Below are 26,635 nucleotides of genomic sequence, written 5' to 3' on the forward strand. Positions count from 1 at the left end.
ATGCAGGATGTTTTTCCATTTATTTAGGTCTTCGTTAATTTCTTTCAGCAATGTTTTATAGTTTCAGTGTACAAATCTTTCACCTCTGTGGTTAAATTTTTCCTAGGTATTTTATTCTTTTAGATGCTATTGTAAATGGAATTGTTTCCTTGATTTCCTTTTCAGATTGTTCATTACTGGCATATAGAAACCTAACTGACTTTTGCATGTTTATTTTGTAACCTGCAACTTTGCTGAACTTTTATTAGTTCTAGTGGCTTTAGATCCTTTGGGATTTTCTCTATGTAGGACCATACCATCTAAGAATAGGGATAATTTGATTTCTTCCTTTACATTTAGATGCTTTCATTTCTTTCTTCTGACTGACTGCTCTGACTAGAATTTTCAGTACATTGTTGAAGAACAGTAGTGACAGTGGGCATTCTTGTCTTGTTCCTGATCTTAGGAGGAAAGTTTTCAGTCTTTCACCATTGAGCATGATATTTGCTGTGGATTTTTTATAAAACCCACATATCGTGTTGAGAAAGTTTTCTTCTTGTCCTAGTTTTCTGAGTATTTTTATCATGAAAGGATGTTGAATTTTGCCAAATGCCTTTTTTGCCTCAATTGACATGATCATGTATGTTTTCTCTTCGTCTGTTAATGTGGTGTATTACATTAATTGATTTTCTTATGTTGACCCATCCTTTTATTCCTGGAATAAACCCCACTTGGTCATGGTGTATAATTCTTTTAATATATTGTTGGATTCAGTTTGCCAGTATTTTGTGGTGGATTTTTGAAGCTATATTCATAAGAGATCTTGGTCTGTAATTTTTGTTTCTTGTGCTGTATTTCTCTGGCTTTGATTTCAGGGTAATGCTGGCCTCACAGAATGAGTTAGGAAGTAATCCGTCCTCTTCTATTATTTTCTGGAAGGGTTTGCGAAGGTTTGGTGTTAATTCTTCTTTCAATATTTGGTAGAACCCAGCAGTAAAACCATCCAGCCCTGACTTTTCTTTGTTGTGAAGTTTTTAATAACTGATTCAATATCTTTACTTGTTTTAGGTCTGCTGAGATTTTCGATTTCTCCTTGTGTCAGATTAGGTAATTTGTATGCATGGGGGACGTAGCCACTTCGTGGAGGGTGAAATTCTTCAATATTTACCACAATTTACCGGCCTCTTCCTCTGAGTCTTGCCTGGGTGCTACACAGTGTTCCACTTCTGCAGAGTTTCAAAATAGTCGATTCAGACGGTTCCTGCCAGTGCAACAGTTGTTTTGGTGGAGGGACTGGTTCCTGGAGGTTCCCATGCTGCCATCTTCCCTCAGTCCTCCTAACATTGTCTTTTGATGTACAGAAATACTAAATTTTAATAAAGCCCTATTTATTAATATTTTCTTTGATTCATGGCATGCAAGTGTGTGTGTGAGTTGTTGTATTTTTAAAATCTTTGTGTACTCCAAGGTCATGGAGATATTCCCTATGTTTTCTTCTAGAACCTTTATTGTTTCACCTCTCCCATTTTGATCTGTGATCCATTTTGAATTAATCTTTGTGCATATTGTGAGCCAGGGAGCTCGGGGCAGACTTTTCTATGTGAATAATCAACTGCCCGGCCCCCACTAAGTTGAGGTGGCACCTTTGTTTTAAAGCAGGTGATCCCAATTCATAATTTTTACAACACCGTCCCCAAGTATTCTACAAATTCAGTGTAACCCCAATAGAATTTTCAGCAGAAGTTGATACTTCTAAGCTTCGTCTGAAAGTGAAAATGAGCCAGAATAGGAAACGAACGTTTGAGAAAGAAAAGGGGCGTGGGCTTGCTCTACTAAATATAAAAATGTATTAAAAGAAATAGGAATTAAACAGGATGGTTCTGACAAATAGATCAGTAGAACAGAGTAAAGAGGCACAGACCCATTTGGAATTCGTTATCTCATATCTTTCAATTTATGACCCAGGGCGGGCAGTCTTGTCTGCAGGCAGATGGCTGACCAGGGCTCCGACTGCCCCTCCCACTAGACAGCAGCCACACACAGCATGAGGCACAGTCCCGAAGGAGAGGGCAGGGGTGTCTCCAGAACCCCTGCAAAAACCATCCAACCACCAAACCTACTCTCAAGGACAGTGGGGGTTTGGAGCTGACCAGCCTGGAGGGGCAGGGCTGGCCGTGCACAGACCCCAGGGAGGGAGACTTGTGAGTGGAGAGGACGGGGACAACCTGGGTCCTGGCCGGCGGAACCGGCAGGAGCAGGCTCTCTGCTCTCTGGAGGAAGGCTTTCCCAACTGGGGCCTCCAGGACTCCCACTGATGGCGACCAGGCAATGAGCTCACGATCCAAAGATCAGCAAGCACCCACGGAGACAACCACTAGGCGTGGGCTGCGGTGGGGAAGGAGGGCTGCCCAATAAGTGGTGCTAGAGCAGCCGGATGCCCCTATGGGAACCAAACGACGAGTGATCGCTACCTCGCACCACACTCAGAAACCAACCCCGGGTGGATCAAGACCGGGCCCCATGGCTGCTGCCCAGCTGCAAGCCCTTCTGGAGGCTGGTCCCTGGCAGCGGCTCTCAGTGTCTCCCTGAGGCCAGAGCTTCCCCACCACTACTGACGATGTCCGGGGTGTGTAAAGCATTTTACTGTTTTTGAACAATCCCAGTGACACCAGCATCCATGGGCACCTGCGGTGTCTGCCCTGTGTGAGCACCCATGACCCCAGCCAGTTCTCACAGGAGGTGCCGGCACCTCTAGGTGCCCATTCACGGGACAAACTGTTGGGGACGATTAAGGTAGCATGTATAAAATCCACCCTCAGCGATGCCGGAGATATGCAACATGGCCGCTAGGGCTGATGCAATAACGGCTTAAGTTGCCCTCAGCCTTCTACGGAAGTGATAGCCGTTCGTGCCTAGGATTCGCGCCTAGAGTGCTAGCTTTACAATCTGCCTTCTACCCCAGCAACAGTAGCTACCAATCCTGTGCTAGCCTTACATCTGCCATCCGCCCTAGCAACAGCAGCAGCCAATCCTAGATCGCCACCCGTCCTTACTAGCCACTCCTTCCACCCTTAGAGTATATATACCCTGCGTCTTCAATAAAATTTTGCAGCTTGATCAGAAACCTGTCTTGCTGTCGTTCCTCGCGTCTCTTGTCCCATACCATTCCTCCCTCACAGGACTCGGAGCCTCCGTTGAATGTCCCGCGGGCCGGGACAACAAACGAGTGCATGAATGAACTTTCTTTTTGCATACGTGGCAACAGAGAAAACCAAAGATCAGAGAGGGTAAGTTTCTCGCCTGAGGTCACACAGCCACCGAGGGGCAGACAAGCATTCTGGTCATACCTCCACGCCTTCAGACTGGCCACTGGTTTTTCAGAACCTTCCTTACCGACCCCTCCATCAGGAACTTCCCTCTCAACAGACTGAGATGTTACCACCACCCGGAACACCTTACCTTCCCCTCAACACCTCCATCCTACCCACTGGGGCCCAGCACAAGTCCCCCCTCCTCTGGAAGGACCCCCGATTGCCCACCCCTGCTGCCAGTTCTGCAGCCCTGACCTCCCACTCTCCTTTCAGCTAACCCATTTGAGCACTTGGTGGCCTCCGTGATTTGCACTGGGCACACCAGTGAGGCCCTGGCGGGGCTTTGAATTGTTCGGGGGCTGACTGTGACCTTGGCCAGCCGTTCAGCCTCCCTCTGGCTCAGTTTCCTCCTCTGAGATGCAGATAAAGAGCACCAACCTCCAGGGCAAATGAGCAAACCTGGGGAAAGCGCTCTGGGTTCTGCAGAAGCTCGGCCTGGTGTTTGCACATTTCTCAGCTGGTGCAAAGCCCTGGGCCCCCCTGCCCCACCCAGCTTGCCCCCAGCCCTCGCCCTGAGGACACTAATGGGTTAAAAGGGGCCCCCCAGGAGACGGCCACACTCACCAAAGTGATTCTCCGGTCCCTGTTCAGCATCAGACCTGGGGATGGAAGCACAAAGAGGTGGCCTCAGGCTGGGGGCTGAGGGCCGGTGTCAGGGTGAGGGCGCATGGCCCGGCATCCCGGACACCCCACTCCGCCCCCACCCAGGCCCTTCCAGCCGGCGGAACCATCTGATGTCCTCACCTGGTCCTGGTGCCCCTGCGAAGGGCTCAGACTGCGCAGCTCGACCGCAGCCACCCAGGCCCGGGCTGGCGCAGTCCATGGGGGTGCCCCACGGGGCCACTCTGTAGGGGCGCACGGGGCCATGGGGGCAGCAAGTACTCTAACTGACATCACAAAGCCCCCACCTCTGCTGACCTTACAATGTCCTTTCAGCTCTTTAAATCCCAGGTAGGAGCAAATAACTAAGCACTGTGACCCCATTTGTCAAAGAGAAACTGAGGCAGATTGGAAAGACCAGGGTGGCTGCTGGCTTCAGGTGGGCGCTAAATTCTCTGCTGGTGAGCCCAGGGAGCACAGGCATTCCCCAGGCAGGATCAGCACCCAGCAACCCCACTGCTGGGCATTGAGCCCGCAGGAGACACCCACATGGGGTGCCAGAGGGCATGGAAAGAGCACCCACTGTAGCTCTGTGGGTAACTGCAAAACTCTGGAAGCTACTGGATGTTAGGGGGTAACCTGTGACCCCAAAAAGAGATGCCGAAGTGCTAAACCCTGGGACCTCAGAATGTGACCTTATTTGGAAATCGGGGGGTTATAGATGGAATTAGGGAGGTTAAAATGAGGTACTACTGGAGTGGGGTCACCCTTGACCTAGTATGACTGGCGTCCTAATAGGAAGAGGAAATCTAGACACAGAGACAGACAGACGAGTAAATGCCCCGGATTGCTGGTCAGCCCTGGCCGGCAGCCAGGAGAGGCCTGGGACACGCTCTCCCCTACAGACTCCAACACCTCGTCCCCAGGACTGAGAGACACCAAATGGGGTGTTTTCAGCCCCTGACTCTGTGGCACTTTGTTGTGGGCGCCCCAGGAAAGAAGACACCAATGTGGGGGAGCCTGGACATGTCAGCTGAGGTGTGGTCCCATGGGACCCTCTGCCAGTGGGCAGGAGCTGCTGGCGTCTCTGTGGACCGCCCACCGGCAGGTGCCCAGGGAGAAGCGCTCGGATAATGCAGACAAAGCGATGCCACTCACTGGAGACTCCAGGGGACACATGGACCCATCTGCTGTCCTGGAAGGCATCCGTGGGCGCTCAAGTGGCTGAGAAAACCCGGCTGCTCCTGCCCTTCCTTCCAGCCTCTGCTCAAACTCCACCTTTACAGGAGGACTCTCTGCCCCTCTCCTTTAACATCACACACGCTCCACCCAGCCCGGTCCTGATTTTTCTCAACGCTTAGCACTCTCGGATGCCCTATGTCCTTTCCGTAATTATTGCCTGCCAGGAGGGCAGGGGATTTGGCTTCTTGTTCCCAGCCTTGTCTCTAGGACCAAGAATGCATCCACCAAGCAGCAGCTGCTCAACAAGTTCTTGCTGAGTGAACAAACAGATGTTTACCTCTGGGTGGGGGAGGCACGGTGCAGGGGAGGGGTTTGCAGGGCTTGGGTGGGATTCAAAGGGGTGGGCGCTGGTCTTTCATTTTAGCTGGGAGATGAGTAGGTGGGTGTTACTGCTATTGTTATTTTTATTTAAACCATCCATAGATATACCAATGAGATTTTGGAGGTGGACTGGAACACTTGATTAGTCTAAAGATCAGATGGAAAAATAAACAAGTGAGAATAGCAGGGAAACCCTGAAAAAGAACCCAGAAAGTAAATGCCCTACCAGATATTAAAACACACTGGAAGGCCTCAATCATTTAAACAGCAAGGTCCCAGTAAACGCTAACCAGACAAGTAGGAGGATCTAAGGTGGCGGCATAGAGAGGAGTGGAAGCTAAGTAGTCCCCCTGGAACAACTAAAAAGAAAAACCAGAAACAACTAGTAAATAATCCAGAATAACTGCAGGGGGACAAACGTGACCGTCCACTCATCATACACCAACTTGAATTGGGAGGAATGCCCGAGAACACAGCATAAAATCTGTAAGTAAAAACTGCAGATCCATATCGGGAGACCCCTCCCCAACAGCCCGAGCTACAAAGCCTCGTGGTGCCAGAGAGAAGCTTTCTCCCAGCAAGCGAATATAGCTCAGCTGAGCTCCAACTGGGGTTTTAACTAGCGAGTATGAACTGCTCACTATGAGGTACGAATCCCCAACAAGTAGACAGAGGCTTTGGGTGACGACTGACCTTGGAGAGCCGGAGGGTCGCCTCAGACTAGCTCTGTTCCGTTTTCAACTCAGTGGAGAAAGCCTTGGCCATTTTCAGTTCCCAGTTCTGTGACCCAGACAAGGGTATAGCACAGGCAGAGAGAGACCACTGAAATGCTAATAACCCCCCCCTAGGGCGTCCATCTTCTCTAAGAGGAAAGGGGTGGGGCCCAGCTCTACTACCTGCCTTTCATTCGAACTTACACCAGTCAAGAATTATAGGCTAACAGGCACCACCTGCTGGGCAGAAAAGCACAGTGACCAGAGGCATCAGAGGGTGTACCAATTTTCTAAGACACACCCTCAGGAAAACCAGATACTGAATATTTCTTCCTTCTGGGACCTTAGCCCATTCTGGTCTGGGGAGGCCTGATTGGGGTAACCAAGGAAACCATGCCTAGACAACAGAAAACTACAACCAACACCAAGAAAAATGAGGTTATAGCCCGGTCAGGGAAACAAACTTGCACTTCAACTGTGAGGCAGGAATTGAAACAATTAATAATAAGTGAATTCAAAAAGTTTAGGGAAGATATGGCAAAAGAGATGAACCATATAATGAGAACACAGGATGTACATAATGTAGAAACTGAAAGTTCAAAAAACCAACCGGCAGAATCTATGGAAATGAAAGGCACAACACAAGAGATGAAAGACACACTGGAAACATACGACAGCAGATCTCAAGAGGCAGAAGAAAACACTCAGGAACTGGAGAACAAGACACCTGAAAGCCTACACACAAAAGAACAGAAAGGGAAAAGAATGGAAAAATATGAGCAACGTCTCTGGGAACTTAAAGACAAAACGAAAAGCAAGAATTTACGTGTCATTGGTGTCCCAGAGGGAGAAGAGAAGGGAAAAGGGGCAGAAGCAATAACAAAGGAAATACTCAATGAAAATTTCCCATCTCTTATGAAAGACATAAAATTATGGATCCAAGAAGTGCAGCGTACCCCAAACAGAATAGATCTGAATAAGCCTACACCAAGACACTTAATAATCAGATTATCAAATATCAAAGTTAAAGAGAGAATCCTGAAAGCAACAAGAGAAAAGCAATCCATCACATACAAAGGAAGCTTGATAAGACTATGTGTGGATTTGTCAACAGAAACCATGCAGGCAAGAAGGAAGTGGGGTGATATATTTATGATACTGAAAGAGAAAAACCACCAACCAAGAATCCTATATCTGGCAAAACTATCCTTCAGATATGAGGGAGAGCTTAAAATATTCTCTGACAAACAGACAATGACCAAGTTTGTGAACAAGAAACCTGCTCTACAGAAAACACTAAATGAAGCACTGCAGACAGAAAGGAAAAGACAGGAGTGAGAGGTTTGGAAAACAATTTTGGGAGATAGTAGCACAGCAATGTAAGTACACTGAACAAAGGTAACTGTGAGTATGGTTGAAAGAGGAAGGTTGGGACAGTGTGGAACACCAGAACAAAAGATGAAAGATAAAGACTGAGACTGTGTATCTCAGGGAAACCTACAGTGCTCAACAATTGTAATAAAAGGTACAAATACGTTTTTACATGAGGTAGAACAAATGAATGTCAGCATTGCAGGGTGTTAAAAATAGGGTGGGATTGGGGGGAAAATACAATCAATGCAAACTAGAGACTATAATTAACAGAAACATTGTATTATGCTTCCTTTAATGTAACAAAAGCAATATACCAAAGCTAAATGCATATGGGAGGTGGGAATAGGGGAAGGGTATGGGACTCCAGGCATTGGTGATGTCTGACTCTTTATTCTACTTTAGGTTAATGCTGTCTTTCCTTTTGTCACCTTCTACCTATCAAGTTTTTTTGTTTGTTTTTCTCTCTTTCTCTTGCCTTTTTCTTTTGCCTCTCTGCCTTCTTTGACTCTTCCTCTGTCTTTGTGGAAGAAATGTCCTTATACAGAGAGTGGCAATGGTGCTCAATACATAAATACGTGACTATACGGGGAGCCAACGATTGTTTGCTTAGGATGGAATGTGTGGTGTTTAACAAAACCATCTTAAAAGAAATGGGTTGATGGAGAAATCTTGAGGACACTATATTGAGTGGAATAAGACAGACACATAAAGGCAAATATTGCAGGGTCTCACTGATATGAACTAATTATAATATGTAAACTCATAGACATGAAATGTAAGTTACCAGGATATAGAATGAGGCTAAAGAATGGGGAGTGGTTGCTTATTATGAGCAGAATGTTCAACTAGGGTTCCAAATATTTGGAAATGGACAGGGGTGACGGTAGCATGTTGTGGGAATAACTAACAGTGCTAAAAGGTGTGTGAAGGTGGTGGAAAGGAAAGCTCAGAGTCACGCATGTCACCAGAAGGAAAGTTGGAGGTTAAAAGATGGGAATGTACAAAACAGTGAATCTTGTGGTGGACAATGTCCATGATTAACTATACAAATATTAGAAATCTCTCTCATGAACTAGAACAAATGTATGTCACTATAACTAGAGGTTAATAATAGAGAGGCATATAGGGAAAAAATACATACCTATTGCAAACTATATACTACAGTTAGTAGTATTTTAACATTCTTTCATCAACAGTAACAAATGTACTATACCTATGAATCAGTAATGGGGGGGGGCGTGATTAGGGGTATGGGAGGATGTGAGTTTCCTTTTTTGTGTGTTTGTTTCTTTTCTGGAGTAGTGAAAATGTTCTAAAAATTGAAAAAAAATAATTGTGTTGACGGATGCACAGCTGTATGGTGGTGCTGTGGGCAGCTGATTGTACACTTTGGATCTTTCGATAGTTGTATGATATCTGAACAATCTCAATAAAAAAAATAAATTAATTTAAAAAAAAGTAAAAAAAAAAAACAAAAAACGCTAGCCAGACACACAGAAGAGACAGGAAGTCCAGAAATAGACCCAAATACAGACGGGGAGTGGGTGTGTGCTGTGGGCAGCCCCTTGAGTCGGTGGTGAAGACTCAGGCAACTGAGCAGCTGTCTGGCAAGAGATAAACTTATATTCAAACCTCATTCTATACACCAGATCAACACCCAGTGGATCAAATATTTAAATGCAAAGCCTAAATTCCATAGAGTATTAGAATCAAACATGAACTTTTAACTATGACTCACAGTCCAGAAGCCATTGAAAATAAAAGCTATTCAATTAATTAAAAAAATTCTGCTTTGCAAAATAAAACCCAAACGCCCTAAGCAAAGTCAAAAGGCAAATGACAACCAGGGAAAAAGTTATTTGCGACTCCATCGCTCCAGTATATGAGGGCCACCTGGCGATGCCCTCAAAGCTCAAGTGCCTTTACCCCTGAGCAGCTTTTAGGAAAGTGTCCTGCAGAGTCTCTGCAAAGCCCCCACAAAGCCCCTCTGCCAAGCCATGGGAACACTGCTCTTCAGGGCAGCATAGCCAGAAAGAGCCGAAAGGCTGGAAACAGCCAGAGTCCCTCTAGAGGGGGCTGATTAAATCAGCTCCCACACCACGGGGGACAGTCCGTGCTGGTAAAAATGGTGAGGAAGGAAAGCTCTCCAGGTCTATTGTTAAGTGCAGGAAGCCAGGGGCTGCAGAACAGGGTGTTGTCTAGGAGAGGGGCATAGAAGAGTATACAATTGTAATTACTCAAAAAGAACATTGGAAGGATGTAAAAAAAAAAAAAAGAGGCTATCTTGAGGAGGGGGTGAGGACAAGATGGGTAAGAAAGGAATGACCATTAAAAAAAAAAATCTTTGATTTTTAAATGATGTGCTCTAACACCTATTCCAATAGTCATCATATTAAATAAAAATAAAACAGAGACTGCTGTGTCGGTCCAGCCCCGCTGGGAACTCCATCCCCCTGTGGGCAGGCTGGCACGGGGAGGGGTGCTGGGCTGCCCTGGGGGAAAGCTGACGTTTGAACCCAGTTGTGGCCTTCCCCAAAGGAAACAAATTATGGAAATGCTGAGGAAAGCGATTTCCTGTAATTATGAGGCTTTTCCCTCTAGTTAGAGAATATGAAAATTTTGGATGATAAATTGATAACTATAACGTTTTAATTGCCAATAAGTTTCCTACTCGGGCATTTACGACTCAAACTACTTACAGGGATCAGGTAATGGGAAGATTTTTTTTTTGGTCATTTCAACCTTACGGAGACCAAGGCAGAGACCACTCGGTTATCCCAGCTCTGACCAGACGTCCTGTGCACAGAGGACCCTGTGTCCCGCCTGTGCAGGCCCAGGGGTGACCCTGGAGCCCCCCTGGGGCTCGCTGCCTGAACCTCGGCTCCAGCTGCTCAGAAATCCCCTCGGGCCCTCTGGGACCCCCCACGCCCTGTTTTCTCTTCCCGAGGCCTCGGCTCCTTCTCGCTGACCGGGACGTCATTCCACCAGGCCCTGAGCCGCCCCAGCTCTTCCGTTCCTTCAGCCGCGGGCCGCCCAACGGCTCAGTTCACGCTTTGCTTTTCTGTCCACCTCCCCCGCAAGACAACCAGGAATGGTCTCTCCCCCTTCTCAGACCTGGCCAGCCCAGCGCAGAGGAGGCACTCGGGACACGTCACCTAAATCAGGACTCCGCTTTCGGACCCAAGAGCAGGCGGCCCCCCTCTGCAAGGGGCACCCACATTTTTGGAAGCGAGAGATTGGTGCACACTGTTTTTCTCAACTGGATTCGGATTCCACGAACCCTGAGTGCCAGGTAGCTGTGCAGCAGGGTTTTGCACTAACGTGCCTTATTTACTTCTCTCGAAAACCCTAAGGAGGCACATGTTACCAAGGAGACAAGAGGGCTGAGCCCAGGGTCGGTCCTAGAAGGTGGGTTTTACACCAGGGCCCCGACTTCTCACACTGGCCCAGCCGCTGACTCGCGGGACACCTCTCCCCCAAGGGTTTCACAATCCCCCAAAAGCTGCATGAAACATTTTACATTAAGAAAATAATTTTGAATTCAGGAGGTATTATTAAACCTGAGACTTCTCTTTCCCCTGCCGCAGCCAATAATTAGAAAGCAAAACATTTTCCATCCCCAGGGCCCCTGCTGGGCTTCAGGCCACAATCCCTCCTCCCCTCCGGCCCGCTTGGCACCCCCATCCCCCTTCCCCACAGCCGTCAGAAGGATTGTTCCAGAACTCAACCCTGCCAGGTCTCGACCCCTCAGTGGCTCCTGTCCGCCTTCAGAATAGAACCCCAATCCCACGCGGCCCCTCAGAGGCCCGGCGCCCACCTCCACGCTGCCTCCCTACCCCCTCTCCGCTCGTCCACGGCTGTCCCTGCCCCCCTGCCTTTTTCTGGAACGACCTTCTCCTCCCTGCGTCAGCACCTGGAAGCCGCCCCAGCCTCTCCGTGCTCCTCCAGTGTGGACACTCGGTAACAGTGTGCTCAGAATGAAAGAAAATGATGGCAAAGTAGACAACGATCTTCTAATTTGCCTGTTTTTTAGAATAAGATGAAGATACCCTCCTAGATGCAGCACCAGATGGTCCCATCCCGACACCCAGTGGGGGGAAAGGTCATCTCAAAACACTCTTGAGAGTTTTTCCTGAATGAATGAGGACCTTTCAGGCACCCCCGGTGGAAATCTTCTGTTCCAATAAACCCCGGTGGCCCCTTAAAAAAAATCCTCACACCATGGCGACGAGGAGGCAGAGAGCCACTGACAGCCCCCTGGTCTATGTGACCATCATAAAAGGCCTGAGCTGGGCTGGCCCCGCTGCCCATCAGCCCCACGCTGCAGCCCAAGGCCAGTTTGGAAACGCAAAGTTGACCACTACCCCCTCCATGGAGTTAAAACCCTCCAAGGGCTCCCTTGTGCTTTTCCAATAAACACCACAATCTCTGCTGGCACATCCTGCTCAGCGGCCTCTAGCCAGCCCCCCACTGCAAACCACTCTCCCTCCCCCAAGACTCCATGCCCCCTCCTGCCACAGACAGGGCCTCCGCACAGGCTGGAGAGCCCCCCACCCCCCAGCCCCCCGCCCATCACCCCCTCCTCCTCACCCCCTGGACACATCCTCACTAGCTAGGGCAGAGCCCCCATGGAGCCGGTGCCCCTCTCCCCAGGTAACCATCAGGTGATTCAGTTATCCCCTGTCCCCTGCTGCCCAGGCTCTCTACTCTGGGAAGGCCATGGCAGGTGCGATCTGCTGAATGCAGATCCCAGGACAGGAAACTAAGTCAAGAAAAGAAGGCCCTGGGTTCTCTCAGGCCTTGGTTCTGCATCTGCCAATGGGCTCTGGCCTCCGAGGGGGGTGACATAGCCAACTCCACGCCCCTCATACTCCGTGGGGCGGCCCACCTCCCCTGCCAGCCCATGAGTCACGTTGCAGGAGAAGAGAAGTGGGTGGGCTCGGAGCAGACAGGCCCCTGCTGCTGCCACCCAAGGGTGCTGAGAAGTGCGCTCGGATTCCGGCTGCCCAGGCTTCCCGGGGGATCCCACAGGAGGCCCGAGTTTCAATGGAATAAGAGTCAATTTGGAAACATTTTTAAGCGTCAACCCCACCCCCACCCATGGGGCTTCCCAAGGTCACAGACTCAAATGCCAGCGGCGCCGGGCAGGATGGGCATGGTGCCCACTCACGTGGGAGTACAGTCTCCAGGCAGCCAGTGGCTGCCTTCGGGGAATGCCAAACGCGTTGCCAAATCTTTTTTCCAAAAGAAACCGGAAAAAAAAATCCCTCGCCCTGCCCCCATTCTTTTTGAACCACACAAGCCAAACAAATCCTATCTACAACCTGACTTCAGCCCAGCGGGTCACAGAGGATTAGAGGTCGCTTTAGTGACCAGAAGGTCACAGGGGCCATCTCTGTGTCCTCAGGGAGACCTAAGCACAGCAGGGCTCTCCGTCTTTCACGCAGATGAGCCAAGCAGATCGCCAGGAGGCTGCTGGACCTCTAAGCGCCCCGCCCCGGGCAGGGCTCCCTTGTTTCCTCAGCTCAGTGAAGCTCAAGCCTCAGGGCTGTCCCTGGCAGTTCTCTCTTCCTGGACAGCTGCAGGACCAGCTCCCTCCCCTGCAACTTGGCTCAAGACTTGTCTGTCTTGTCCACTGGTGAATCCCAGGCCCCTGGAATGTGCCTGGCACATAGGCTGGCCCTCCGGAAAGGGTCATGGGACTGAATGAATGAATGTGGGAAGGCAACAAGGCAGGCAGGAGGGGGAGGCTGTCCCTGGCCTCTTCTCCCCACCCAAAAATGGAGGGTGGGCTGCCGGGGGCTCTGGGCCTGAGGGGAAGGACTTGGGAGGACTCTGGGAACACACCCCGTGGGGCCCCGTGAGCCCACCCTGTCTCCATCAACAGGACCCCAAAGAGTCACGACTGCTGCAGTGTCTGTCCTCCCCCTTTTTGTCAGCCCAGGCCTAATCGGCTTCCCCAACTGGGCAGGGAGCTGTCTCATTCCAGATTAGCCCACTTCTGGGCCTGGGGCCCCGGTCTGTGTGGGGCCCCCTCTGCCCTCCACAGTCTCTCTCTGAGATCGGAGGTGATAACAAACAAACCCCACAACAACTCACCAACTGCCAGCCCAGAGGCCAAACCAGCCCTTAGGCACATTTTGTAAGCACTTCATAGTGTGTTGCCAATTTCTGGATTAGCTACCAACGCCAAAAACACAGCACAGCAGATCTCCAGCTTCCCTTGAGCAACTGGGAAATTCTGCCCACTCTAGACCCATGTTCCCCCTAGATAACCACTGGCTGGGGCTGCAGTCCCTCCACTCTCTCCTGCCTCATTCTCAGCCAGCCCCATTCATTCCCCAATTTGCCCAGCCCCCAAGGGCACTAGGTCTTTGACCCCTGCCTCGTGGAGAGTGTGATAAACTGAAGTCACCTTTGCCAGCTTGCTTGATCCATCAGCCTCTGAGGTAAACAGGACTGAGATGTCACCTTCATGTTTATGTGAGAAAATAAGGAACTTTGAACCCAAGTCTTCATGCCCAGTTAGTGCACTCTCCATTTGGCTGCACTGTCACCGCCTCTGAGCACCATTTCCCCACTGCTCTTCCGGGGAGCCCACCCCCCTACAAGTCTCTCCCCAGAGAACTTTGTATGTTTCCTTTATTATACTTTTGAAATGTCTAACCATTGGTTTGTTGGTTTACCTGTTCACAGTCCATCTCTCCTCCAGGAATGTAAGTTTCCTGCCTGGCCTCTCCTCACTCGACTTCAGTCAGTGGCACTCCAGATGGGGTGCCCCCTGGAGTTGTGCCAGCCAGAGGTATTAGCCCCACTGCTAGCCAGGGGTACTGGCCTGCAGCATTTGCAGCCTTGCTCACAGTCAGGCAAGGAGCAGAACCTGGGTAAAGTTTTGCTGAATGAATATATCAGAAAACACGGCAGAAAACACTGTGTCTAGAGCTGCCCTAAAGCCAAGTGTGAGGTTATGGTAACCAATTGTTTGGTCAAGCAAGCACTGGCCTGATTGTTACTGTGAAGGTATTTCACAGATGGATTTGCAGCTATGATCAGTTGAATGCATCTGTGGCTGATTGCATCTACAATCAAAAAGGAGACTGCCTTCAGCAATGAGGTCTTAAAAGCCAGAACTGAGGATTTCAGAAGTCAGAAAAGAATTTCTGCCTTTAGTTCAGCCAGCCAGCTTCTCCTGGGGAATTCAACCCCACCCTCTTTAAGGGTATCCAACTTGCAGCCTGCCTTATGGAATTCAGACTTGCTCATCCCCACAGTTGCAAGAATCAATTCCCATAATAAATCTCTTAACAGTATACATATATCTCCTGCCAGTTCTCTGCTTCTCTAAAGAACCCTGGCTAAATACAGCAAGGTAACACCAACTCCACTTCTCAGTTTTGAAAAACCTCTTCCAAGTGGCTTGGCACCGTGGGGCATCCTAGCAGCCATTTTCCGGCACATTCATCTTTCATCCCAAGACACCTGACAAAGCTTCCCCCAGGACCGTGGCTTTCCAGGAGGCACACGAGCTGGATGACTTTGGGCAAGTTGCTGGGCCTCCGCCAGCCTGTTTCTCCTGCTCTCCGTGGATGTGTCCCGGCAGAAGTATTAACCGACAGGCTATGTGTGCAAAGCACTCGGCATTGGGGCTGGTCCAGAGCAAGGACTCAATAAACGTCAGTCATTATCATTCACTGGAAAGAACAGTGACAACAAGCAGTGGCCTCGGATGGGATGGCGAGTCCCTTACCTGTGGCCACCTGGGTGGTTCCTCTCTCCAGGAGGAGTTTCCCACACTCCTCACCCACGTGTGGATTGTTCTTCAGGAACCTGCGGGAGACAGAGGAGCAGAACGCCTCAGGGCAGGGGGGCCAGAAGGGGAGAGGCCCTGCGAGCCTGGACGCTGATGTTCGCCGCAGTGGTGTGCGAGCGTGCGTGCGTGTGAGCGTGCGTGCGTGTGACTGAGGGTGTGCCCACTGAGATGTGGCAAGGAACAGCAGGCCCGAAAGAAGTGCAGAGACGCAGAGGTCTCAGGCTGCAAGGCAGAGTGTTGAGTTGCGGGGGCTGTTTCTGTCCAGAGAAGTGCAAGTGTGAGTTTTCAGTCCTTTAGACAACAAATATTCATGGAGTCCCATCACCTCCTGGGCCCACTGCCAAGGGCTGGAGAAACATATGTGCCTAAGGCAGAGTGGTCCCCACCCACCCTCTTGGGGCTCAAGGGCCATGGGGTGGGAACAGGTGAATCATAGGCTAATATGCACCTGTGGCTACCTACAGGGCGGGGTGGGGCTACTCCCCTGGGGAATCGGGGCAGGCTTCCTAGAGCAAGTGATGGCCAGCTGAGGCCTGCAGGGGCATGGAGAAGTCAGCAAGGTGCAGGGAGAGAGGATCCAGGCAGAACGAGCCTCAGGCTGGAGTGGAAGGAGAGTGGGCATGCTTGAGGGGGGCACGAGAGCACATGGACAGGGGTCAGCAGAGATGAAGGGCAAGGCACCGCTGTAGAGAGGAGGATGAAGGCAGATGAGCTCCCCGTGAGGCCCCTATTCAGGAGTGAGCAGGGGGAGAGGCTCAGTGTGGATTTGTGAGTAGGAGAGACTTCCCCATGCCTTGGGGGTTTCCTTCATCAGGGCCCGCTGTCCCCCAGCCCTCCCTCTGGGCACCCACCGCTGTAGCATCTCCTCTGGGCTGACCACACTCGAAGGCTTCGTGGCGGCCTCCACCTGCAGCGTGTGCTCCATGGCTTTCCGCCGGTAGGTCAGCAGGTGCTCCATTTCCTACGGGGCCGGTGGTTCCGCTGGTGGGCAGGGCTCACCGACCAGAGGAAAAGGGGCCTCAGCCCCACCCTCAGCACCCTCTTGGCTGGCGAGTCATTCGGACCCGGGATCAGCCCCCGCTAAGTCGCCATCTGTTTCTGATCCAGGCCTTTGCCTCGGCTGTTTTTGTGACGGTCGCTGCCAGCCCAGCTCTGCCTGCAGCCCGGGACCCTTGGACGGGTCAGGCTGGGTGAAGGGGACGGGGTGGGGGGATGCAGGGTGAGGGTGAACCCCGCAAACGGCTGTGTTCCTAGGTCGGGAACCGTCACGGGTCGGCAATTTCATGTGGTTCAAATAAAATGTCGTTCCCTGATGGTGGAGAGGAGGCAAGGCAGGGGTGGGGAGTGCAGGTCTGGGGTTTCTAGCACCTTCCCAGCGTGCTTATTTCCAGTCCTGCTCACTCTGGGAGAAGGGCCTGGCACTCTCCGCATCCACCCCCTCTGGGAGTGCAGGAGAGGGGGCACCTGAGGCTCTTTAAGACCCAGCCGGGAGGGAGACCCTGTGGGCCCGGGGCTTGGTGACTCAGCGGGTGAGACACACAAAGAAGGGAGCAAGCTTGTCCACCCAGTCTCTCTGGATCCTCACCATAACCCCGACGTTTCCAGTCCCCCCCATGAAGATTTACCGAGCCATTTACTATTGTGGGGATTAGGGATGTGGTGACAGACAGACAGACATGGCTCCTGCCCTCCTTGAGTCTGTGGTCACTTTACAGACAAGGAAACTAAAACCGAGGGGGTAGCTATGACACAATCGAAGAGCTGAGCCCTCAGGAATAGGACGGCAGGATGCCGAAGGTGGCAGGGGGCCTCTGGGGACATCAAACCCAACCCGCCCCACCCAGATGAGGAAATCAAGGCCCAGACAGGCAAAGTGACTTGGCCAAGGTCACACAGCAGGTAATCAGCAGGGTCAGGACTTTTCTATCACTCCACCCTCAGGGTGGCTATGGATGGGTGAGCCACACATGCACAGCACAAAGGCATTCCATCGGGGTGGAGGTGGGTAGGTTCACCAGGCTGGGTGCTCCCTGCCTCAATCCACTGCTCCCACCCTCTCCCACCCCGTTCCCCGGTCCTTTCCATTTTCACCCAGGCTGGGAAGACCACTCAGGACCCACCCGGAATCCTGCAGATTCCAGGCCACATGGGCCCAGGGCTTCCCAGGACTTTCCAGGATGACAAAGGCCCCGCGCCCCTTTCCCTGACTATGCCTAGGTCAACAGCAGAGCACTGTTCCCTGGGTGGGGGGCCCTGACGCTCCTGGTCCACCTTCTGCCACCTCCTCCACCTCCCTAGAATCCACCGGAGACAGGGATGAGGGCAGCAGGCCTCTTCCTACATCAGTTTCCAGGGCAAATGGCGCTGAGTCCAACAAGATGAGTTTGTCCACCATCTCGGGGAAGATACAGGAAAACTGTGATGAAACGAAAGGAGAGGAATGAATAGGAGAGGAAAAAGGGTGAGAGACTCCAAGTTTTCCCCAGGGACACGGGTGTTTCCTGGAACATCTTTCTGACCAAGAAGCCAGACAAGAATCTTCTATCCCTCCAGTGCACTGAGGGAACGGGGGAAAGTTGGCACACTTAAACCTACCAAGAACCTCTGACGGTTTACAACCTTCCCACAATGATGATTGTTATTGCAATCTGTAAAGAGCCTTGCAGCTTACACAGCAAACTGGAACTGAGCCAGTAGAAGGTTGGAGGAGGCACTTCCCCTTGCAGGTAACTTCCCCGCCCTCCCCCTGCTCTGTCCATCCCACCCGAAAGCGCCCTAGGGTGGTCAACAGAGCAACCAAGCACCATTCTACTTACCATTCCACCCACCGTGCCCCCTGTGAGACAAAAGAGCAGTCAGCTGAGATCCCACCCAAAATCTTACCTAAAGCTTCCTCACCCCTAGGGGCCTGCCAGAAACCCCACCCCCAGGCCACCAGTGTGTGGGGGCTTTGTATTCCCAGTCAAAGTCCCTCCCTGGGCCATCACGTCCCTTCCATCATCCCTGACCACTCAAAAGGTCAGATTTCCCTCAAGTGGATCGGGAGACAGCCAGGGGCCATATGTCCCTTGGGGGAGTTTCTCAGGGCAGAGAACCCAAAGGTCAGCCGTTCCCAGAGGTGCAGGGAAGGGGCAGGCTCCCCTCCTCCATCCCACCCCCTCCCACAGGAGCCCAACTGCCTCAGGTCCTGGCCAAAGAAAACTTACTGTACTCACCAAAACTGTGACCCATTAGGGAGAAGCGATTCCATTTCAAGGCTGAAAACACAGGGAGCCCAGAAGCTCTGGAGGGGCCCCGCCTCACCCCCCACCCTCCTTTGGTTCTGGGCTTACTTCCCAGCAGCGGGGCTGCCCCACCCGGGAGACCAACTAGTAGGAGGCCCCAGCTCCCCCGCAGAGTGAGAGATGCAGAGGATGCGAGCTTATCGTGGCAGCCACCCCCCGCATTCCCAAAGTCACCATGGATTACGGGCAGGACCGGGACAGATCCCAGACACCCACTCCTGGCCAGGGCAGAGAGGATTTCCCAGAGCCCCCACGCCCTCCCGCGGCCCCCCAACACTCTGCCTCTGCCTCACCTGCCGCAACTCTTCGAATCTGACACACAAAGTCTTGGGAGTAATATGGGAAACCTGGACTCAAATGGGATGAGAGTCCATGACCCCCAAAATCCATGGCAACGTAATAAAAGTCTGAGGCAGACGGGAGAGAAGGCATCCATTCAGGTGTCTTCACCGCCCTCCTGGTTCACCGGCCCCCCAGCCACACACCCCGCCACGCCGCTGGTCCCACCTTGCGGGAGAAGAGGGATGAGTCTGTTGAAGGAGTTGGCATTGTCCAGCCATCCGTGCAGACAGAGAACTGGGGGACCCTTCAGGGAGCCCCAGGCTTTGGCTGCGATGTGTCCCCAGGGCACAGCCAACTTCAGCTCTGAGAGCAGACCTGAAAGACAGCAGTGGTTCCTTCCTTCACAAGCGCAGTCCCGAGGCCCCCCACCTCTGTGTAGATGTGCCGGGGAGCACGGGCAGTGCCGGGGGCTCGGACCCCTGCGCTGCCCCCAGAGAGGCCACAGGGAAAGACGTGCCCACAGTGTGGGAAAGACAAACTGGGGAAGCTTGGGTGGGCTTCATAGGATGCACCCCATTTGAACCAGGGCTGAACTTTCTTCCAAGAGTTCCTAAACCCCTTGTTTTCCTTTTCTGTAAAAGTGGGGTACACAGAGTACTAACCGTAGCTAACATTTTCTAAGCCCTCACTTGCGCTGACTCGACTTGCGTGATTGACAAGCTACGATCACCTCACCCTCACCCCCACTTCCCAGACGAGAAAACTAAGGTACAGGGAGGTTGGGAACCTGCTCAAGGACAGCCGGGGAGAGGGCGGTGGAGCGAGATTCAGGGCAGGCAGCAGGACTACAGGACCCCAGCCCCGGCCAGCGAGCCCCGGCTGCCTCGGCCCCACCCTGGTCAGGGCTGCCCTTTTCACCCTGCTGCCCCCGCCCCAGCCGGGTCGGAGCTCTGCGCGACCCCACAGACACCCAGGCGCGCGCGCCCTCGCTCCTGACTTAGGGGCTTCCGGACCCCTGAGGGGCACATGCGGCCGCGTTCTGGGTCCCGGGCCGCGCCTGCACGCGGAGCTGCGGAAGGACTTGCGACCCCCAGAGGGCAGCGTTGTCGGCGCCCCCTCCCTGCACCCCTCTTCTCCGCGACCCCAAGTGGGTGGGAGAGAGCGTCCGCGCGCGCGGCCTCGTCCCCCACCACGGTCTGAGGGTCCCCGGGGGCGCGTTTTCACCCATTGCTCCCTGGCGGTCCGCGCGCGGCCGTCACTGCACCGCCGCGAGGTTGCGGCGCGGGGACCTCGGCCGGCGGCTCCCGCCCCCCCCCGCCCCCCGGCCCGGTCCAGCCAATCTCACCCCGCCTCGGCGCGGCCGGACCCGCCCCCACCCGCCAGTCCCGCCCCTCCGCCCCCCTCCCCGCGCCTGCCGGAGGCTCCCGGAGGCCCCGCCGGAGCCTCGGGGCGGCCTGACCCGGGCCTCGGCTCCCGCGCCGGGGGGCCTCGCGCTCCCCGAGACGCCGCCGCTCTCGGAAGCGGCGCCCCCCGGAGGCCGTGGGCAGAGCGGCGGGGGAGCCCGGGAGTCGCCTCTGCGGGCCTCCCAAGTTCCCGGCTCCGGGGAGAAGGCTCTGCTTGACGCGCGGCGGCGGGTCCCCAGCCGGGACCCGGAGCTGGGGAAGACCAGGGAGCTGCCACAGCGAGGGGGGCAACCCCTGGGTCCTCACTGACCCGCCGCCGTGGGGCTAAAGCGGGGTGACTCAAGGTCTGGTCAGCCTCGAAGGCAGCGCTGCGCCCACCGCGTTCCCCGCCGTGGCCCGGGCCTGGCACAACCAGCCTAGATTGTTGGATGAGTGAACAAATGAATGGATGAATGAGTGAATGAACTGGGGCCGTGGAGGAGTTCCTCCAAAGTGAAGAAGGGCTAAAAACAGTCTTGGAAGTGTTCAAGAACCCCAAGTCATGAGTGGATATTTGGGGTGAGCAGATTCAGGCACTAAATCCTATGTTAAAGGAACAGAAGTGCACCCCTGTGTCTTTGAAAGTGGCAAATTTGGGACAAACAAAAAAGCCTTCCTGTTCATTCACTGCCATTTGCTAGGTGGAAGCCTCAGGAGTGAATGGCCTGTGGTCCCTCCAGGGTCACTGTGCAGCAAGGCCATAACTGGGGGACCAGAATTCCTGGGTGAGGGCTACAGAGACGTAAATCCCCTCTAGGGGTGGGGGGTGACAGGAGACCCAGGTCCTGAAGGAAAGGAGGCCCTGCAGGCTGCAGAAGGGGGAGGGTGCCAGGGCGAGCCGCATAGCAGGAAACATCTGGGGTGGCTAGGAAATGTGGGGGCAGGAGAGGGGGCTGGCACCAAAGTGTGACCAGACTTGATTGTGGGGTTCTCTGCGTACTGGGGTGGGTTCTGGAGAGGGGTGGCACTGGGGGGTGAGGCAGGCAAGACCATTTCTACGAAGGGGTACAGCCACTGTGGTGTCAGTTGGTTCAAGAAATGCTTTGGCTTTCCATAGACGTGGGTCCCTGACAGGCTGTGCCGGGGGTCTCAGATCCTAAGATGGCAGAGGCTTTGGGGACATGACTCCTGGGGACAGGTTGATCTTTTTCCTCCTCTGCTAACCCCCTTGCCTGATGATGCCGCATTTATATCCATGCGCCAGTCTCTGTCCTGACCTGGGCACCTCTGACCTCCCAGCCGGCCCCTTCCTCGCAGATGGCATCTGCTTTAGACCCCTGGGGCTGCCGTAACAGAGTCACACAAACTAAGTGGCTTGAAACAACAGGAGCTTGTCTCACAGTTCTGGGGGTGTCAGAATCGCTGCGTTGGGAGTCTCCCCCCTTGCTTGTCTCCCGGCTTCTGGTGGCCCCAGCCTCTGCCTCCATCTCCACGCGGACTCTCTTCGTACCTGTCTGTGCCTCTTCTCCCCGGCTTCTAAGGACACGGGTCACATTGGATTAAGCACCCCAACCCCCACACTCTGTATGACCTCATTTTAACTAATTCCATCTGCAATGACCTGATTTCCAGCTGAGGCCACATTCTGATATGGGGGGTTAGGACTTCAACATATCTTTTGGGGGGACACAATTCAATCCATGACACACCCGCGCTCTCCTCTCTGTCCCCCACCACCTCAGTAACCCTTGTCCACCCCTTCCTCATCCCCACCCCCAGCACTTGGTAGCCTGTAGTTTACTTTCTGTCTCTATAAATTTGTTTATTCTAGTTATTTCATGTAAGTGGAATCATACGATATTTATCCTTTTGGGTCCTTTGCACTTAGCATAATTTTTCAAGGCTCATCTGCCTTGTAACATGTAACAGAACTCCCTTTCTTTTTAAGGCTGAATAATATTCCATTGTATGTATATACAACATTTTGTTTATCATTCATCTGTCGGACACTAGGGGTGTTTCCACCTTTTGGCTATTGTGAATAATGCTGCTGTAAACATTGATTTACACATATCTGTTTGAGTTCCTGCTTTCAATTCTTTGCGCGTAAAATGTACAAGAATTGCCAAGTTATATGGCAATTCTGTTTGTTTGTTTTGCTTTTTGAGAAACTGTCAAACTGTTCTTCACAGTGGCTGCATCATTTTACATTCTCACCAGCAATGCATGAGAGTTCCAATTTCTCCACAGTCTTGCCAACACTTGTTATTTTCTGTTTTTGTTTGTTTGTTTGTTTGTTTTTTTAATAGCCATCCTGGTGGGTGTAAAGTGGTATCTCATTGTAATTTGACTTATTTTTCTCAATGGCTAATGATGTTGAGCATCTTTTCATGTGCTTATTGGCCATTTGCATATCTTCTTTGGAGAAATGTCTATTCAAGTCCTTTACTCATTTTTAAATTGGATTGTCTTTTTATTGTTGAGTTGTATATTCTTGATATTAAATCCTTATCAGCTATATGATTTCCAAATATTTTCTCCCATTCTGTTGGTTGTTTTTTCCCTTTCTTGATAGCGTCTTTTGTTGCACAAAGTTTTAATTTTGGCGAAGTCTGATTTATCTTTTTGTTGTTGTTGCTCATGCTTTGGTGCTGTATCTATGTAGCCTTCTTTTAAGGCAAGGTTCAGGTCACCTGCCCAGGAAACCCTCCTCAGTCCTCCCAGAAGAAATGCATCTCCCCATCTCTTTGTTTATGTTTTTGCTACAGTGACGCTGGCCCCTTGCCTTAAGTTGCAGTCAACGGGGTCTGTTTGCCTGTCTGGCTGGATGTCAGCCCCTGAAAGGTGGGAAAAAGTTTTACCCAACTCCATTCCCCCCAGAGTATCTGCAGAGGAACTTGCACTCAGTAGGGGCTCAATCACCTTCTGCCAATTGAATTAACTCAGAACCGGTAGGAATGTTCTCTGTCTCTGGGGCTCTCACAAGAAGTGGCACACAGTGGGGGGATTCAGGGGGATTCTGAAGGTCTTGTGTTCACACTATGACGATGTTGGGCACTGAAGGCGGAGAGGGGTTTGTGGTGAAGGTCCCGGGGTGAGATTGCCCTGCTCTTGCTTGGTGGATGAGGTGCAGTGGTTTTCTTCTGAATGCAAAATTCAAAATGGGGCTTAAAGTATTAGCCTCAACTACACTGAAGAAGGCAGACCAAGTGGCAAGGCTTTTGTTGAACTTGAATCAGGAAATGAAGCCAAATTGGCCCTGAAAAAAGACAGAGAAACTATGGGACACAGAAATGTTGAAGAGTTCAAGTCAGACAACCTTGACGTGGACTGGTTGTTGAAGCATACTTGTCCAAATGGTCCTGACACAGCCAGCGATGGCTCTGTGTGTCTTAGAGGACACCCCCTTGGATGGAGCAAGGAAGAAGTTGTTCAGTTCTCCTCAGGGTTGGGAATCATGCCAAATGGGATAACATCGCCAGTGGACTTCCAGTGAAACTCTCTGTTCTGGTTTGCTAATGCTGCCATTATACAAAATATGGCAAATATGAAATGGATGGGCTTTTATAAAAGGGGGCTTATTAGGTCGCAAATTTAGAGTTCTAAGGTCAGCAAAGTGTCCAAACTGAGGCATCAAAAAAGGATCCTTTATGAAGAGCAGCCGATGGCGTCTGGAACACCTCTGTCAGCTGGGAAGGCATGTTGCAGGCATCTGCTATTCCTTTGCTCCTGGGTTATATTTCAAAATGGTGTTCTCCAAAATGTCTCTGGGTCTCTCTTAGCTTCTCTGTGGCAAACTCTGGGCTTCATCTTTTAGCTTAGCATCTCCAAATCTCCTTCTGTCTGCATCTCTAACCATCTCTAACCATCAGCAAGCATATGGGTCCCTGTTGGCTCTTAGTTTCTCTCTTAAATACTCCAGTGAACTAATCAAGACCCACCCTAAATGGGTGGGGCCGCACCTCCATGGAAGTAATTCAATCAGAGGTTCTACCCTAATCAACAGACCAATCAATCTGCCCCCAAAAGATTGCATTAAAGAATATGGCTTTTCTGGGAGACATAATATATCCAAACTGGCACAGGTTCTTAAAAAACCCAAGGAAAGAAGAGGACACAGGTATATGGAAATCTTTAAGAGCAGTCAAGCTGAAGTTAGAACTCACCATGATCATCCGAGAAAGCTCACGGCCATGCAGTAGCCAGATCCTTATGATAGACCTGGGGCTGGTGGGGGTATAACAGTTTTGGCACGGGAGCTGGCTTTGCAGGGATGAGATGTGGTGCTTATGGTGGAGATTAGAAAGGCTATGACGATTATGATGACTATAGTGATGGCTATGGATTTGGGTCAGTCAGGTTTGGAGGAGAATTCAATTATCTTTTTCCAGGAATGTCTGAACACAGATATGGGGATGGTGGCTCTACTTTCCAGAGCACAACAAGACACTGTGTACACATGCAGGGATTACCTTACAGAGCTACTTAGAACTGCATTTACAGTATTTTTTCACCGTTCAATTCTGTGAAAGTATACACTTAAATTGGTTCCGATGGGAGCATTTCTGGTGAGGCAGATGTTGAGTTTGCTACTCATGAAGATGCTGTGGTGGCCATGTCAAAAGACAAAGCAAATATGCAACACAGACATATGGAGCTTTTCTTGAATTCTGCAGCAGGAATGAGTGGTGGTGCTTACAGCAGCTAAATCATGGGAGACATGGGCTGGTCAAACCAGTCCAGTTACGGTGGCCGAGCTAGCCAGCCCCTGAGTGGTGGTTATGGAGGTGGTGATGGCAGTCAGAGAAGCATGAGTGGATATGACCAAGTCTTACAGGAAAACTCCAGTGATTTGCAATCAAACATTGCAAAGATAGCCAGGGAGCAATGAGCAGCAGCAACTAAAGAGTGACAGCCGTGCATCTGTGGGAGTGAGCGGAAGGGAAGTACACGGCCAGTAAAAGTGGGGAGTGGGAAATGGAATTGATCCAGTTTACTGACTCTTGGTCAACATTTTTTTTTTCAAGAAAAAACAAAACTTAAGTTTAACAGTTTCACGGTAGAAGCTTGTGATTTCTGCTTATTCGAAGTGGAAATCAGGAATGTTTTAAAGACTTCAGGATCAGTATTTTTTTTTTTTTCATTTTTATTGGGATTGTTCAGATACCATACAATTATCCAAAGATCCAAAGTGTGCAATCACTTGTCCCTGGTACCCTCATACAGCTGTGCATCCATCACTGCACTTAATTTTTGTTCAATTTTTAGAAACTTTTCATTACTCCAGACAAGAAATAAAGTGAAAGATGAAAAAAGAAAAAAAGAAAAGGAAACTCTAATCCTCCCCTATCTCTAACCAACCCCCCTCAATTGTTGACTCGTAGTATTGGTATAGTACATTTGTTACTGTTTATGAAAAAATGTTGAAATACTACTAACTGTAGTATATAGTTTGCAATAGGTATATAGTTCTTCCCTATATGCCCCTCTATTACTAACTTCTAATTGTATTGTCATACATTTATTCTGGTTCATGGAAGCGATTTCTAATATTTGTACAGTTGATCATGGACATTGCCCACCATCAGTTTTATACATTCCCATCTTTTGACCTCCAGTTTTCCTTATGGTGACATATATGACTCTGAGCTTCCCCTTTCCACCTCATTCATGCACCATTCAGCACTGTTAGTTATTCTCACATCTTGCTGCCAACACCCTGTTCTTTTCCAAACATTTAAGTTCATCCTAGTTGAACATTCTGCTCATACTAAGCAACCACTCCCCATTCTTAAGCCTCGTCCTATATCTTGGTACCTTATATTTCATGTCTATGAGTTTACATACTATAATTAGTTCCTATCAGGGAGACCCTGCAATAATTGTGCTTATGTGTCTGGCTTATTTCACTCAGTATATTGCCCTTGAGGTTTTGTCATCAACCCATTTTTTTTTTTAATATGGTTTTGTTCACTCATCATACATTCCATCCTAAGTAAATAATCGATGGTTCTCTGTATGGTCATATATTTATGTGTTCACCACCTTCACCACCATCTATATAAGGGTATCTACATTTCTTCCACAAGGCAGGAGGGAGAGTCAAAGAAGGTAGAGAGGCAAAAGAAAGAGGAAAAAAAAAATGACAGCTAGGAAGCAGCAAAAGGAAAAATAACCTTAAATCAAAGTAAAGCAAAGAATCAGACAATACCACCAATGTCAAGTGTCTAACATGCCTCCCCTATTCCCCTCTCTTATCTGCATTTACCTTGGTATA

The 26,635-nt window shown here is 50.9% G+C and overlaps 1 protein-coding gene and 1 pseudogene across 2 annotated transcripts in view; one reads left to right on the plus strand and one right to left on the minus strand.

The window, feature by feature from the left end:
- Positions 1-20,238, minus strand: part of SERHL2 (serine hydrolase like 2) — a 28,186-nt gene extending 7,948 nt beyond the window's left edge. Inside the window, exons 1-9 of one of the 2 annotated variants that reach the window (XM_037846348.1) lie at positions 20,201-20,238; positions 19,202-19,351; positions 18,988-19,101; positions 18,626-18,667; positions 18,227-18,246; positions 17,752-17,826; positions 16,262-16,371; positions 15,348-15,427; positions 3,915-3,949 (exon numbers count right to left, since the gene is read on the minus strand). In XM_037846348.1, coding sequence (XP_037702276.1) covers positions 3,915-3,949; positions 15,348-15,427; positions 16,262-16,371; positions 17,752-17,826; positions 18,227-18,246; positions 18,626-18,667; positions 18,988-19,101; positions 19,202-19,351; positions 20,201-20,204 — 630 coding nt within the window. In that variant the 5' untranslated portion in view covers positions 20,205-20,238. The remainder of the gene's footprint in view (positions 1-3,914; positions 3,950-15,347; positions 15,428-16,261; positions 16,372-17,751; positions 17,827-18,226; positions 18,247-18,625; positions 18,668-18,987; positions 19,102-19,201; positions 19,352-20,200) is intronic. The other variant, XM_037846349.1, reaches the window with a different exon arrangement.
- Positions 20,239-23,405: 3,167 nt separating this feature from the next.
- Positions 23,406-25,249, plus strand: LOC119542524 (annotated as a pseudogene).
- Positions 25,250-26,635: the final 1,386 nt, after the last annotated feature.

This window comes from Choloepus didactylus, chromosome 8 (assembly GCF_015220235.1).
Source record: "Choloepus didactylus isolate mChoDid1 chromosome 8, mChoDid1.pri, whole genome shotgun sequence".
NCBI classification, from domain to species: domain Eukaryota; kingdom Metazoa; phylum Chordata; class Mammalia; order Pilosa; family Megalonychidae; genus Choloepus; species Choloepus didactylus.